At 40.8% G+C, this 17,372-nt stretch overlaps 1 protein-coding gene across 2 annotated transcripts in view; it reads left to right on the forward strand.

Moving 5' to 3' along the window:
• Positions 1-17,372, forward strand: part of gab3.S (GRB2 associated binding protein 3 S homeolog) — a 94,025-nt gene that overhangs the window by 63,409 nt on the left and 13,244 nt on the right. For both annotated transcript variants that reach the window (XM_018232961.2, XM_041575327.1), the window contains 2 exons: positions 2,786-2,999; positions 9,501-9,937. In XM_018232961.2, the coding sequence (XP_018088450.2) occupies positions 2,786-2,999; positions 9,501-9,937 (651 nt within the window). The remainder of the gene's footprint in view (positions 1-2,785; positions 3,000-9,500; positions 9,938-17,372) is intronic.

Below are 17,372 nucleotides of genomic sequence, written 5' to 3' on the forward strand. Positions count from 1 at the left end.
TCTATTATTAAAGAATGTTAGAAGTCACCTCAGTGTTCCGTGACCTGTATAAAAGCACTTGGCCTTTTGCCTTTTGAGAGCAGGGCCCTTGGTGTCGCAGCCCCAGTGGGTTCCAAATCCACCAGTCCAATGTGAGTGCCATGGGAAGGGGGGGTGGCGACAAAATAGACAGCATCGCCTCTGCATGCACCCAGTGGCACTCTCTAGCTGGCAGTGTGGGGCAGCATGTAGGTGTTAGCTTGAATGCTGACAGTTAATAGGATTCAATACACTCACGGTTGGTAGAAATACTTCCTAAAGTTCCTCGTTAGCACTGTCCTCTTCCAGTCACGTGACTCGACATGAACATCATCCAGGAACACAAAAAAGAAGACACGCCTCCAGATTTATATGCGGTGTACCCAAAGTATCTCCAAAAGTTTTATTGTGCGGAGTTCAAAATCAAACATTTCAGGGGCCTCCAGCCAGTGATACTGTACACTGACAAAGGAGGCGAGGAGGCCCCTGAAACGTCTGATTTTGTACTCCGCACAATAAAACTTTTGGAAGTACTACACCCATATAAATCTGGAGGCGCTTCTTCTTTTTTCTGTTCTTAGCTTGCATGCCCACCTTGCAAATACTCTGTTCTGGGACACAAAGACGAGTCCCTGTGGCCGAAAAAAAAATTTGCATTAGGTAAGTACAGACTCAGTGATTTTGACTGACTAAGGTCTCCTTTAATGAGGGTGTATGTAATGAGTGGCATAGTTACAGCCCTAGAGATTTAGGCCTGCTTCTCATTTAATTAGAGGTGCTGGAAGCTCAAGGAGTTAGGGATTTGAATGAGATCACATGGAGCAGACTAGGTTTTACTGCTTTTGACCAACTACAGATGGAGTCAAAAATGGGTCAAAAGGACTTCACCTCCAAGAAAACTGTGGCACTGCAAAGCATTTCCCTTACTCCCTGAGTTAATCACTGTTTTGTGTAATGGCTGCTTCATAGTAAACTGGAGTGTAGCATTTACTGTACAGTGTACATATAACTGCTTTTATCTTCTTTGCCTTAATACCAGAGGGATATAATTGTTCTCTGGTGATAGGGAGGAAGGCTGGGCTGATTTTGCAGTCTGGCAGCAGGGGATGCACAAGGATGGCACTGGGTAATCATGTACAGTATCTACTAGGAAAATAATGCAGGGACATCTGCAGACAGACGTTCCTGACAGGACACAACTGTTGCTGCCATGTGGTCCATCTGGTGGCTCTGCAGAGAAAGTGCAAAAAAAACAGCACGAAAAATGTTGGTGTGCTTTTTCTCATGTGCGTTATAATAACAGTGATGCAAAAGAGTGCGAATCCCTTTGAAATTCTATTCTCTTAAAAGAATACAATCATTGTATTTTCTCCTTTCCTCTCTCTTTTCCTTTACTCTAGAGTTAGACCCATTTGTTTCTGGCATGGAGGACTGGAACAAGGGATGCCAAAGATGCCATGTTTGTAATTAGGAGCAGTACATCAGGATAGTAAATATGCCCCATAAACTATAATCCTACGCTAATAGATATTCTGTGGGCATGGGCTGGTAGGGAGAATGTCTGTTCTGCCACCATTTTGGGGTGCAACTAGTCACAGATTTGACCTGCTTAGCAGTCGCTCATACAGGGTAGGTAAGATTGCGGCTGGGGAGGGGGGATTTCTTACAACTATAGAGGAGGCAGACGCTCTCTGCTCCTTGGGCCACCCCAAAACTCCAGGTTCTGCTTACTTTATATTTATGCCACTGCCCAGTGACATCAGAGTGGGACTGAGCAGTCACAGCATACCTGAGAACCATTCAGACCATAAAGTGACAGCTTTATATACCCAAACATGCCCCGATCTGTCCTACCCCTTTTTCAGTCTACAAACTTAGTCATTTGCTTAGTCAGCTTCATGATGTAACTACAAACAAGCTTCTGTACTACTCACAACATTGGCTTTTGTGTAGATGTTAAAATAAACAGCCATTATCAATATGCATGTATTTTGTAGTGTCTTATTAATTTTAAGCTGTATAAAAACTTTAAAAATCTTCAGCCTAAACTGTACCAAGCTTTCAAAGATTGGTCTTATTTTTAATGGTCAAGCACTCCAGTCATGGTCATGCAGTGGTCCTTAAAGCTTTAGGCCATTATATGCATTGGGTGTATTGATTTCCAAACTCTTCTTTTGTTCTTTCTATATGTGGAGCTCCACTGGAGAGGATTACATTTCTGTTTCTTTTCAAGTTCTTTTGAAGATTCTCTTAATACTATTAGTTGGTGGTTCCCACTTCAACTTGCCAGCAAACTGCAATTCCCAGCATCAGCAAGGTGATGAACGGTAATTTTGCAGCCTTTAGAGGTTGCTTGAGAATTGTGGTTGACCAACTGTGCTCCATATAGCAGCATGTATGTACAGTATTTCTTACTCATGTAACAATAACCCAATTTCTTTTTGACAGCTAGACCAAAAACACAAAATACATTGTATATAATATTTCTTTAGTTCCTATCGTCGCTATGAAACCTGGAGAGATTATTACAGATCTTCATACCGCTGAGAACTTGTTATGTAAACTTGCTATGAGAGTCATTCTTTTTGCATTTCTTGGCCTCTTTCCCCAACTGTGTTTATCAGCCAGGGAAACAGTGTTCGTAGAAAATATAAACACCTTGTACAAGCTGGACTTCACTGCATCCCGCCTAAATGTTTAATAAATGGCATGTGTACAGTCTCCTGGCATGTAAATATACTAACACTGGGATTATTCTTTTAAACAGATTCTGCCGAGAGTCTTTCTCAAACTAACTCCTCCGTCCAGGCGTCCCCAGCAGTCTCCACTCACACATCAAGAATCACAGACCCTTCTTTCTCCATGGACAGTGCTTCTACAGACATCACATCGGAGGAAAACAGGAGTGAATCAGAATCCATTTTCATCCCAGACTATTTGTTTTTAGCAGACTGTGAGAGTGGCAAACTAAATAGTGCCAGGTATGTGCCACAGATGCTGTGTAAACACCACCCACTCACTAACTCGAATACACTGAATATATATTTCACTCTTTTAGTTCCAGTTAAAAATAACTCATTGTTCCCTTATATTTACTTATATAACTTAAATACATTTTTCTAAGATGGATGCATATTTCTAGTAGAGATGCGCCAAATCCAGGATTTGGCCTTTTTCAGCAGGATACAGCCGAATCCTCGTGCCTGGACAAACTGAATCCAAATGAACCCCCTTTCACTTGCTTTGAGCACTGTAAGCTGTGTTTTGTGCTAGGTTTTTTTTTTATCTTAGAAAAGATATAGATTGTATTTCCGCTTCAAGGCTTGTAAATTACACACTTCACCTGTTTTTATGATACATTTTTGCTATGCTATTGATTAGGTGAGGGAAGAAACACTAACGTGGTTCAGGATTTAGGATCATTACAACATGAAAAGAAAAGTCACACAACTAGGAATGGACTAATTTAAGAATTCAGCTAAAGTCCAACTCCAAGCTCAAAGTGCCAGAGCAGGACTTTAGTTTTTTAATGAGAGCAGCAAGACAGGACTGTGATTGGTTAGCTTGTATGCATGTTTAATCATAAATAGGCAGTGATTAGAGCAGGAAACCAGAGGATATCACGAGTTGGTCCCTAAGCTCAGGTCACTGACATCAGCCAAGAGCAGACCTAGCATGTGCAGTTGTTTGGCAAAACAAAAATGGAGAGCAACTGTGGGCATCCTCAGAGGCATGGATCATCATTTCTATAGAGCTTTGGTAGCTCTGGGCTGGTACAAAAGCCCAAAACATGTCAAAACATTTCTAGCTATATTCTTTTTTTAGGCTGTAGTTCCCCTTTAAGCTTGTTAACATTGAGTCATACTTGAATAAACCTTACTGATATGTTGAATATTTTTGCTCTTTGAATTTCCACTGAACAGTATAATTGCAGCTTGAATCCATGAAGAACGCATTGCATACACAAATTATTTCTTGCACACTGGCATACAAGGGGAACAAATGTTTTCTTCAGAACTGTCAAAATCACTAGGAAGAGAAACTGCCGTAAACCATTTCATTGTAGATTACATTTAATTGGACTGTGAGTTTATATAAATTTTATTCTACAAACAGACGTTCTATTTTATAAGCCTACTAATGTCTTTCCTCTATGTGGATCTGTAAGAAGAGGCAGTCATTTTTAACAACCACACCAACCAGCTTAATTTCTTTGTTGAGAATTAATTGTTGATAAAATATTTCATATTTAGTCATGCAACCAAGAAATGCTTTAAAGTGAATTTTATTTTTACATTTTAACCTCTCTGCATGAAATCAAAGAGGAATTTTCATGTACTCAAGCAGATCAATATGTTTTCCTCCTTATTAGTAGTGTACACATCTGTTGCCAAAGACTGGGGAAAACTTTTTTTGCATCTATTGGAGAGAGAGAGAGAGAGAGAGAGAGAGAGAGCTTTCTTGTAGTTGTAGCATTGAGAGGATGAAACAAGTTGCTGCCTTTTGTATATTCTACTCCCCTTATTCCAAATAGTCCAATGTGTAAAGATCCAAGTGTGAAAATCCAAGTGTAAAACAATACTAGTTTACAAATAACGTCCTTTTCAAGTCCATTTAGTGCAAGTCCATTAACTTGGCAAAAAATTGTTCCAAAGTTATAGAGGGAAACAATGGCCTATCTATAAACATTGACAAAAGAAATATACACTCAATAAGTATACTTAACACTATGCAACATGTTGCCCAATTTACCCTTACCCTAGCTGTTTTCTATAAATAGAGCTTTCCACCATTCTAACAGTTCAAAAAGCACAAATTTACAAAAAGCGCTTAATACTCTAACTGTCATTTTAAACCTTTTGGTTTTAGACAATACAGTTTTTTAATCCAGATAGCCTCTCTTTGTTAGAGCAAACTTTAATAATTGATGGGCAACAAGCATCTAATTGTTGTGAGAGTGGTCAGGTTATCTGGTGGGCTTAAGGTGGCCATACACGGGCAGATAATGCTGTTATCGGTCGTTTATACCAATTTGACAGCTGGTCTGCCCGTGTATGGAGGCTTCCGACGGGTCTTTGCGATCGATATCTGGACATGATATCGATTGGGAAGATTTGATTTTTCTCCCGAGCGACCGGTCGGAGCCCATTGCGCTCGTCGTAATCCGATCATTCGGCCATAGGGCCAAGGTTCAGATTACCCCCGATATAGTCCTGCCGTAAATGGCATATCGGGGAAAAGATCCGCTCGTTTGGCAGTGTCGCCAAACGAGTGGATCTTATAGTGTATGGCCACCTTTAGTCTGACACTGAGCACTGCTCATCACCATTCCAGGTCTGGTACCTAGCGTGCAGAATTGTCTTTTTTGATGCTCTGTAAGGACAGACATACACTACATTATTTTATGCTCTTCCAGCATGAAAGCAAAATAACTCAATATGTATGTAAGCTTTAGGGTGAACAAATACACAAACTTATCTTTACCTCCTTGTATACCGGTATAGAATCAATTATATTGAATGCTTGGGTTCTGGGAGGATTTATGGATAGGAAATCTTAGGTCTACTAAAATACATTTAAACATGAAATAAACTCTACAGGATTGTTTTGTATCAATATGGATTCAAGCAACTTAGTTGCAATCAAGGTCAAACTACTGTTTTATAATTACAGAGAAAAAAATAAATCATTTTTATAAATAGAATTATTTGCTAAAAATGGACTCTTTTAATTTCAACAATTCATAGATTTTTTGGATATCAGGTTTCTGGATAAGAAATTCCTTACCTGTGCTGAATGGAAAATATACCCAGTATTACAAAATGTTGCCAAAAAACGTTTCCAGCCCTGTGGTTACACCCTCAGTCTTCCCAGTTATATATAGACCCCCATATCTGCCAGAACCACTACTAATCCATTATAAACCCTGCATACTTTACATAACCGCCATCCTCACTTATCTTGGTGCCAATTTCTTCTGGTGAAAAGGTGGCAGCCATATATGTCATCCCCATGACTTCTAGAAAATGGCACCTCTTCTCTTTTAGAAACATAGCAGTTTTGGTGGCACAGCAACCTGAATTTCCAGGCCCAATTTAATTTACTTTTGGTGAAACTGGGGTTGCTACCTTTTATTAACACATTATACAGTATTTTCCATTTAGCATTATTGCTGATCTGAAACAAAGAAAAAACTATTTATTCACATGTACAGTATATTGTATACAATATAAATATTTAATGCTCTTAAAAAATCAACATATGCCTTAAAATGAAGTGGTGTTGAAAAAACAATTAAACAGATATGATTTTTATTTAGTGATATAATGGGGCAAATTCACTAATGGGCGAATTATTGCCCGTGAAGGCGTCGAGACACTCCATGCCACATCACCAGGCACAAATTCGCTACAACTACGCAAATTCACCAAAATGCGAAGTTGCGTCTGTGCACCCGAACACTGGTGAAGTTTTGCTAGCGTTAATTCATCAGTGCAAGCATTTCATAACAAACTTTCGCGAACTTTAGTTTCTGCCTAGCGTAACTTCAATAGTTCAATTAATATTAGGTCAATTTGAATAGGGCGGGTTCATATAGCTCTTATATATGACTTTAGAGATGGTGTAAATTGAAGTGGCCACTTATTATTAAAAATGTCAAAAGGAAGCAAAATAAAGGCAAAAGAGATCCTCTAATGCCACCCTTAAACAAATGTGGCATGCCCCTCAACTGGTTAAAAAAAGTTAAAATAAAATGTTATAATACTGTAGTTGCAACAGCACCGTTTTTTTAAATTTTAATGACTTCTCAGCATACAGGATATGATGTCACTGACATAAGATTGAGGAGTATGTAGCTTCATCTTATCAGTTCGCCAGGTGGTGCAGTAAACTCTGGTGAAAGAGGTAACGTATCATTTGCCTGGTGATAGGGTGCAAAACTGCACTAGCAATGGTCTCTTTCGCTAGCGAATTGTCCTCTAAGCCTGTTAGTAAATTGCCAATGTCCCTGCGGATGGGATTTCTGCCAAATTTTCACTGGACATGGCCACTTCGTCCTTTAGTAAATCTGCACCAATGTCTGCACTATTCTTATTAAACCAACCAAGAAGAAGAAGAAGAAGAACAGAGTGAAAAGATCAGTGTCCGTGCTATCTGTGAGAATTAGTTAGGAAGATGGAAAGCTCTGGATTTGGTTTAAAAATAGCCGCATTCTTGGTTAAGTAGATGAATCATGAGTGTCACTCATGAAGGAGGGCATCATGTCGGACAAGTATGGTAATTTAGCAGTCTTTGACCTATAATCTATAGGCTACTTCATTTATCTCTGAAATAGAGAAGAATTATGCAGTATCAGTGCCAACATTTCTATATCTGGCACAGAAACTAATGGAACATTCCTAAATTTTGTTCTGTGTATCCTACATTCTTGTGACACTGTGTTAATACAGAAGAATATTAAATGACTTCTTGAAGTTTCTTAACCTGTATTTAACAAAACCCTTGCCTACAGCCTTGTGAAACTCTGGTGATTTCTAGTATTTTTAAGTACAAAATGTTGTAGCTTTTATATAGGCCTATTGTGGGAAGTTGGCTGGATCCCACTAGGATATGGGCCCACATGGAGATCCTCTGGAACTTTGGCATGCCAGTCCTAAACACTCTATATTATTAGTGTATTATAGGTACAATGTTTTATATCAGAAGTCAAATATTTCTGTAACATAATACAGCTTTAAAGGAGAAGGAAAGGTTAAAACTAAGTAAGCCTTATCAGAAAGGTCCATCTAAAGATACCAGTAAACCCCCAAAGTAGTGCTGCTCTGAGTCCCCTGTCAAAAGAAACACAGCATTTCTTTCCTTCTATTGTGTACACATGGGCTTCTGTATCAGACTTCCTGTTTTCAGTTTAAACCTCATTGCCCTGGGCAAAAGCATGCTCAGTTTGCTCCTCTTCCCCACCCCCTCCCTTTTCTACTGTAATCTGAGCCCAGAGCAGGGAGAGACTCAGGCAGGAAGTGATGTCACACCATGTTAATATTGCAGCTCCTATCCTAAACAAACAGAGAGTTTCTAGAGCTTTTTACTCAGGTATGGTAAAATATTCTACAGAATAAATGTAGCATTTTAGCTTGCACTATTGCAGCTAATCTATTGGCAATAAAATGCCTCTGTAGCTTTCCTTCTCCTTTAAGATTGAAGGCCCATTTCATTCCTAGAGATGTTCAAAGTATTTAACTTTAAATGTTTGTCAATGAAACATTGGAACCATTTATTCCACCCCCAATCTGCCCCACTACACCAATTTACTTTCTATGCCCATAATCTCTAAAACTCTATGCACACATTAAGAATGAACTGCTTGCTCAAAGACACCTGCCAAGTGCTATTTATAAAACTTCAAACAAGTCTATTACATTCAATAATGAGGCTTTATATCTGTAAAAGAAAAAAAGAGAGAGCACTAATGATGCAGATTATAATAAGATAACATTTATTTGCATAAAATATACAGTACTCATTTACTATGCACCAATCACAAATGGGAAACTTTTCTGCTGCTTCCCAGTCCAGTAGTCTGCCTCTGGTTCCCTTGAACAGGAACACTCAAATTGTCCATAAAGTTCATATGTTCCGTAAGATAGACCTCCCCCCCACTCCTTCCATCGATTATTTTCAAAATTGCCACAAACAAGTTTTCCTCCAGTTTTAAAATGACCAAAAGCAGAATTCAGTGGGCAGTGTCCAAGGAGGCATGGCTTCTATTTGTTATAACTACATTTTCAATGGACTGGAGTGTTTATTATGCACATCTTTATAATGTGTGGGGACAGAATATTTATGATCTCCTGTCCTAATTGCACAAATGTGTTCCTGCACTGGCACATTTAAGGTCCTGGATGTCCTACTTATGTATTTCATTCCTGGACACCCACATTCTATCCAACTTTCTAATAAATAACAAATTCAGTTTGACAAGTATGTACTCCTTTTATTTTGAACTTTTATCCTCTGTTATTACGTGGCGTGGGGCGTGGGGGCAGTCTATGCAGCCACCGCCCCTACAATCGCAATTGTGCAAAATGTCGGCGGGTCCCAAGGGGGTGCGGACCCTGGTGCGGTCACACCCTTTACACCCCTTTTCTTTTTCACATCTCAGTGTTCCTCTTCCCCAAAGTATGTAAATTCATATCAGAGTATAATTTCTGTATGCAATTTCCTTTAGTTTACTAATTGGCTTAATGGCAAGGGCTCTTATGTAAATGATCGTAGATGGTTTTGATAAGTCGGACTAAGTATACGGTCTGTCCGTAAAATATCCCAATGTGACAAACAATATTCTATATTTACTGTATTTCGGATAACCATTGAATTCTGTTACATTTATGCACAATCTTCCAGCACATTTACAGATGAGGATCTGTAAAACTAAACACATTGAGATGTTTCATATGTTTAACTATACATTCTGCCCTTTTCAGATGTGATGCTTGGTCAAATTCTGATAAATCATTGGAGCAGATGTCCACAGATGATATCTTCCTTGACTCGGTGCAGTCTCAACATTCGCTTAACCAGACACTTTTTGGTGTTTACTTTAACCATAATAATATGCCATTAGCAAACTTTATTACGGCAAAAGATCTGGATTCAAATGGATCATCTAGTGACTTCTCCTCATCCTCCCCATTGCTGGGGCCATCAATACCACAGACAATTTCAGTGGATTATTCTGTTATCTGTGACGGGGAGATTATGCCAATTACTCCACCTCCAAGACCCCCTAAACCAAACCATTTTTCAGAAGGCAGGCCAGAGGTGATATCCATTGGCAATCTCCAGAATGGACATTTCTTCCCTGGAATGGTACCAAGAAGAATTTCTCTGTCCAGTTTGGACAATGTGAGGAACTGGAGAGGTAAGCAGCATCTCCTTATTTATTGGGTTTAACAGTAGGATAGATTGTAAGTGGTATATATATATATATATATATATATATATATATATATATATATATATATATATATATATATCAAAAAAGGTCCGCACACACAGGACTTAGGTGAGAAAGAAAAAATGTCTTTTATTCAACGTTTCGGCCCAGTCACTTGAGCCGTCCTCAGGAAGTGAAGGTGCACCAACAAACATACAGGTATTTATACACATTAGGAGTAGCAAAAAGGCGCCAAATACACAGATAAAAAAGGTAGTGAGGAAACGTGTGAGTGGTGAGCTCGTGAAGATGACGTCATCCACTGATCAGATTCGCCAGGTAAGTGCAGAGTGTCCACACATTAGGGGATAAGGCTCACACAACCAACTATATACCATGTGCATAGGTTATTTGTGAATAAAAACATAAAACATAATATAGAGTGGGAAAAGGTTAAAATACAAACTCAAAGTACGGAGGAAAACCCTGCCTACATCTGGACCAAACCTGCAGTTTGCGTGAAACATGAGCAACAGACGAGGATGTCGCCACCAATATCAGGTACGGGCATAGACGTATGGGATGTGGCAGCTCCTGCATTGTAACACCTGTTTGTAGCCATTACCCAAATTGGCCAACGAGTGTAGCACGATCATCTGGAGTGTGCCAAGGTACAGGTTAGTCCTGCCGGCTAGTTCTGCCGATGCGCGTATTCACCCTGCCGTCAAACACTGGCCTCGCAAATAGAGGTCTACCCTCGGGAAATCTCATAAGCCGTACGAGCGGTAAACCTCCCAGACATACGGTATAATAGTGTCAACCCCATGCCTGACACTATTATACCGTATGTCTGGGAGGTTTATCTCTTGGTGTGAAGCGTGTGCTTTGGACGTGCAGTTTGGGTAAGTGAGCCGTTAAATCGGCCCGCTGTCCAGATACACAGGCACCGCCAGGGCCGCCATTAGAAATCACGGGGCCCCGTACAACAAAATTTTTGGGGCCCCCTGGGCCCCGCCCACACTGACGACCAAGCTCCACCCCATATCCCGCCCACTCCACATCGCAGTTAAAAGACCACACAGACATCAGCGCTAAAAAAGTAACCCCCCCACACACAAGTTGTAAAAAGCTATTGATGGTCAGGGCCCCCTTATAAAAAATTGGGGCCCCAAAAAAAAAAAAATGTAAAAAAAACTAAAAAATAAACAAACATTGGTGGCAGGGGCCCCCTTATAAGTTAAAAACAAATTGGGGCCCCAAAAAAAAATGTAAAAAAAAAATTTTTTTTTGAAAAAAAAAACATTGGCGGCAGGGGCCCCTTATAAGCTAAAAACAAATTGGGGCCCCAAAAAAAAATTGGAAAAAAAAAAATTTTTTTGAATAAAAAAAAAAAAAACTGGTGGTAGGGGCCCCCTTACAAGTTAAAAACAAATTGGGGCCCCAAAAAAAAATTTGAAAAAAAAAAAAAAATTTTTGAAAAAAAAAAAACATTGGCGGCAGGGGCCCCCTTATAAGTTAAAAACAAATTGGGACCCCAAAAAAAATTTGAAAAAAAAATAATTTTTTTTTGAAAAAAAAACTGGTGGCAGGGGCCCCCTTACAAGTTAAAAAAATTTGGGGCCACCAAAAGAAAATTAATTTTTTTTTTTAAAAAAAAAAAACAATGGTGGCAAGGGGCCCCTTACGAGTTAAAAAAAAAATTGGGGCCCCAAAAAAAAAGTTTTAAAAAAAGATTGGTGGCAGGGGCCTATAGAATATTAAAATAATACATTGGTGGCCAGGGGATTAAAAAAAAAAACCACAAACTGGTGTTCAGTAGGATTGAACTCATGGCTTCAGTACTTCAACTTCGCCTCCTTTCGTGACTTCGGGTCTTTTCACCGCTTCAGGACTTCAATTTCGGCTGTTTTCGTGACTTCGGCTTCAGGACTTCGGCTTCGGCTATTTTCGTGACTTCGGGTCTTTTCGGCGCTTCGTGACTTCGGGACTTCGGCTTTTTCCGTGACTTCGGGTCTTTTCGGCGCATCGGCTTCGGCTTTTCGTCACTTCCGCATTCGGCACGCAACAGGCAAGACGTACGGCTCGGGCGCTCGTAAGGGGGGCCCGGATCTTCAAAAAATGCAGCGCTGCCGGGCCCCCCTTCATGCCCGGGCCCGGTACGCTTGTCCCCCCTGTACCCCCCTGATGGCGGCCCTGGGTACCGCCACCATTACCGCTCGTACGGCTTATGAGATTTCCCGAGGGTAGACCTCTATTTGCGAGGCCAGTGTTTGACGGCAGGGTGAATTCGCGCACCGGCAGAACTAGCCGGCAGGACTAAACCGTACCACACATTTCCTCACTACCTTTTTTATCTGTGTATTTGGCGCCTTTTTGCTACTCCTAATGTGTATAAATACCTGTATGTTTGTTGGTGCACCTTCACTTCCTGAGGACGGCTCAAGTGACTGGGCCGAAACGTTGAATAAACGACATTTTTTCTTTCTCACCTAAGTCCTGTGTGTGCGGACCTTTTTTGATACTTGTATATATATATATATATATATATATATATATATATATATATATATCTATATATATATATATCTATATATATATATAGATATATATATATATCTATATATATATCTATATCTATATATATATATATATATATATATATATATATATATATATATATATATATATATCTATATATATATATATATATCTATATATATATATATATATATATATATATCTATATATATATCTATATATATATATATATATACAGTATGTCTAAGGTACCTTTCATAATATATCTGACAATCATGACATTAATGACAAATTCTAGGTATTGATTCAAATTAGTTTGGAAAGATTTGCTCTCTACTAGGGAACTTAAAGCCACACATGGATGAGTTGCTGAGGACTGTATAAGTTCAATGATGCAGATCCTGCCTAATTTTCTATCCTGTCTAATGGATATCTGACCAATTTTTGGTCCCATACCAGTCAGGCAGGTTATAGGGAGGGAACACATACATGGGCCTGTAAGCAGCCAATACAATCTAAAGGGGCTGAGATGGCAACTTTTATATGGCTGTGTAAGGCCACCTTTACCAAGAACCATTACCAAAACCCCAAACCCTACACAAACCCTTCAAAAAATGAAAAATATATTATTGCAGAATTCTACATGCAGCACTTACTTGTGCCTGACCATACATCGTATTTTAATAAATATCTTCTGGTGCTCTTAAATATAATACTGTCATAAATGCTGACCTTAGTCCTTTCTAGAACATATGAACCATGCTGACATTGTGAAAGTTGGTTGTGGCTTATGTTGACAAGATTAAAAACCAGATAAAGGGAATCAGGTTCTGGTCTAAAGGTGTCCATACACAGGGAGATCCGCTCTTTTGGCGATGTCGCCAAATGAGTGGATCTGTCCCTGATATGCCCACATTGAGCTGGGCGATATAGGGCTGATCCGATTGTGGTCCGGCGATATGATTCAGTGATACGGGTGGTCGCATGAATGAACAGATTCTCCAGACTTTCGGCCAGGTATCAATTGGGGACTCCAGTCAGATGGCCCCACACACGGGCCAATAAGCTGGTGACTCAGTCTGACGGCAGCTTTTATCAGGCCGTGTATGGGGGCTAATAAAATACATTTTATGGACACTTGTCAGACTCACCAGTATAATCCAGTCGTAGAAGGAGCTGGAGCAGTAGATAGTGAACCCACAAGCACCTCACACAACCGCTACCCACCTGGAGTGGAACAGGGAGCAGGGTTGTGGAGAGTAGCCAATGAGACGATAAGCAGGCACAATTTCTCACATTGCCCCCCATCAAGGAGCGGCCTCAGGACTCGACAACCAGAAGGCTTACCAGGGTAAGTTCCATGGAATTTTTCCAGTAACTCCGGAGCGTGGATGTTAGAAGCTGGTTCCCAAGAATTCTCTTCCGGACCATAACCCTTCCATCTTACCAGGTACTGGAGACGCATTGGACTGAGGATGAAAAGCAGAGGAAAGGGACACCGAAATCTTAAGTGCTCCACACAAGGATCTCCAAAACTGTGACGTGAATTGCGGTCCCCGATCCGACACCACCTCATCTGGAAGACCATGAAGTCTTACTACTTCCTTAATGAAGGTATCGGCAGTCTCAGAGGCAGAAGGAAGTCTTGGTAAAGACTTAAAATGAGCCATCTTAGTTAAACGGTCAACAAAAACAACAATGGTGGAACAATTACAGGACAATGGTAAATCAGAAATGAAGTCCAAAGAAACTGATCCCCACAGAAGGCACTGGCAGTGGTTGAAGAAGACCAATAGGCCTAGAATGAGAGTCCTTGGATCTGGTGCAAACTTCACATGATGAGACAAACTTAAAACAGTCTTTAGCCATCCCAGGCCACCAAAATAATCTCTTAGCCAAAATAATGGTCTTTTTGATACCTGGATGACCCGCCAATTTAGAATCATGAATATTCTTAAGGACCTCTAAACGCATTTGTTCCGGAACAAAAATTTTGCCTCGATGAAGAAGAAAACCCTCCTTGGGAACTAATAATGGTTCACAAATGTTTATGGATGCTTCTTTAATTCCATCTACGAGAGTAGACTGTAGCAAGAGGAAATTATTAGAGTTTAAAATCGTCTCAGGAGCCAGAGGAACCTCGTCTTCAGGAGAGAACATTCGTGATAAAGAATCCGCCTTAACATTTTTTGACCCAGGTCGGTATGTGAGATGAAAATTAAATCGCATAAAAAATAAAGCCCACCTTGCTTGTCTAGGTCTCAACCTCTTGGCCGAACGTAGATACTCCAAATTTCTATGATCCGTAAAGATGAGAATCGGATGTTTAGACCCTTCAAGGAGATACCTCCACTCTTCAAGTGCTAGCTTGATAGCAAGTAATTCACGGTCAGCTACATCATAATTACATTCGCTTTTGGCCAACTTACGAGAAAAAAAAGCAACAGGATGAAGATCCTCTTGAATTCCAGTTCTCTGCGACAACACAGCACCCACCGCAAGTTCTGAAGCGTCAACTTCCAAGGTGAAAGGAAGGGAAACGTCTGGATGGTGAAGAATTGGGCCCGAAGTGAAGAGTGTCTTCAGTTTCTCAAAAGCCCCCTGAGCCTGTGGTGAACAACAAAACTTTTGATTATTGCGAGTCAACTCAGTAATTGGAAGGATGACTTGAGAAAAATTCTTTATAAATTTTCTGTAAAAATTTGCAAAACCAATAAAACGTTGAACAGCTTTTTTGGAAGACGGAATTGGCCAGTCAAGAATTGCAGAGATCTTCCTGGAGTCCATCTGGATTCCCTGAGGAGAAATGAAGAAACCCAAAAAGTCCACAGATGTTTGTTCAAACACACATTTCTCGATCTTAGCATACAGCTGATGAGTGCGCAGACGTGCCAGGACCCTCTTTAAATGTAATCTGTGTTCTTCCAATGAATTAGAAAAAACAAGGATATCATCCAAATATATGATGACAAATATATCAAGGAAGTCTCTGAATACATCATTAACAAAATGTTGAAACGTTGCAGGGGCGTTGCAGAGATCAAAGGGCATGACCAGGTATTCAAAATGCCCGTAACGAGTACGAAAGGCCGTCTTCCATTCATCGCCTTCTCTTATTCTGACTAGATTGTATGCGCCTCGGAGATCCAGCTTAGAAAAAATCTTAGCCTCCGCCAAACATTGAAATAGTTCTGGAATGAGAGGAAGTGGGTAACAATTTTTGACTGTAATTTTGTTCAAATCCCGGTAGTCAATGCACGGCCTTAACGAACGATCCTTCTTCTCAACAAAGAAAATCCCGGCTCCTGCTGGAGAAGAAGACTGTCTAATGAACCCTTTGGCCAGATTCTCATCTAAATAAGAACGAAGCTCCAAAAGTTCAGACTCAGATAAAGGATAAACTCGTCCAAAAGGAATCTGAGCCCCTGGAAGAAGGTTAATAGGGCAATCGTAAATACGATGAGGAGGTAACTTGTCAGCCCCTCTTTTATTGAAAACGTCCGTAAATTCCCAATAAGCTTGAGGAAGAAGGTCATGGATTTCAGAGGCAGGGGATAAAGAACAGACTCTATTTGAAGAAGAAATACATTGAGAAGAACAAAAATTTGAAAGAAAGTTTACTTCACCGGTAGCCCAGTTGATGGACGGGTTGTGTTTCTGCAACCAGGGTAATCCCAGGATGACAGGAAATAAAGGAGAAGAAACCACATCAAAGTTCATGACTTCAGCATGCCCTTTATTTAACAAAACAAAAAGTGAGACAGTCTCTTGCACCACAGGGCCTGAAGTAATCAGAGAACCATCTGCCACACGGAGAGCTATGGGATTCTTTTTGGACTGGAGCGGTATCTGGAACTGTAGTGCCACTTTATTGTCCAGGAAACACCCGCTGGCCCCAGAGTCAAGAATTGCTTGAAGTTCTACCCGCTTGTCTCCCCACTGCAAAGATAAAGAGACTGTCAGGAGAGGCACAGGAACATGGCAACCGGTAAAGTATTTTTCAAACATCCTCTTACCCGTTGGGCGGGTCGGACAACCCCGAAGCAAATGACCTGCTTGTCCACAATAGAGGCAGAGGTTGAGTCTGCGACGTCTGATACGCTCCTCTGGAGTTAATGCAGATCTAATGGCTCCAATCTGCATAGGCTCTGGAGCTGCACTGAAGACGGGTGGAGGAACAGCTGGAGAAAATGTAGAAGGCATTCGGATAGGAGGAGGAGCGGATGGTAACATCCAAGTCTGAGGTGGAAGGCCTGCTTTCTCAGCCTTTTCTTCCTCTCTGCGTTCCCTGAGCCTCTGATCCAGTTGGATAGAAAGAAGGATGAGGTCCTCCAAACTGTCAGGGATGCCAGTACGGGCTAATTCATTCTTTAATTCGGGTGAAAGTCCAAAACGATACTGGTTCTTTAGCGCTGCCGGGTTCCATTCAGTATCATCTGCCCATTGCCGGAATTCCAGCGTGTAATCTTCCGCTGGACGGATCCCTTGCTTCAGGGCATGCAGGGCGGCCTCGGCAGTAGTGGCTCTGTGTGGATCATCAAAAATAACTGCCATTGCATCAAAGAAAGAATCCACTGTGGCCAATACAGGACTGTGACGATCCATGAGACGGAAGGCCCAAGTCTGTGGTTCTCCCGTGAGGAAAGAAATAATAACCCCAACCCGGGTTTGTTCAGTAGGGTATGTGTGGGGTTTGAGCGAGAACAGCAGCTTACAGTTGCTCCTGAAGTTCCGGAACACCTTTCGATCACCAGCAAATTTCTCTGGAAAGGCCACTTTGGGTTCAGAGATTTCCGAGGTAATCACCTGGACTTCTGTTGGAGCAGGAGGAGTTGCAGCGGCCGTGGAAGGGAGTACAGCTGGCGGATGGGTCCTAATATGC

Source organism: Xenopus laevis, chromosome 8S (assembly GCF_017654675.1).
Source record: "Xenopus laevis strain J_2021 chromosome 8S, Xenopus_laevis_v10.1, whole genome shotgun sequence".
NCBI classification, from domain to species: domain Eukaryota; kingdom Metazoa; phylum Chordata; class Amphibia; order Anura; family Pipidae; genus Xenopus; species Xenopus laevis.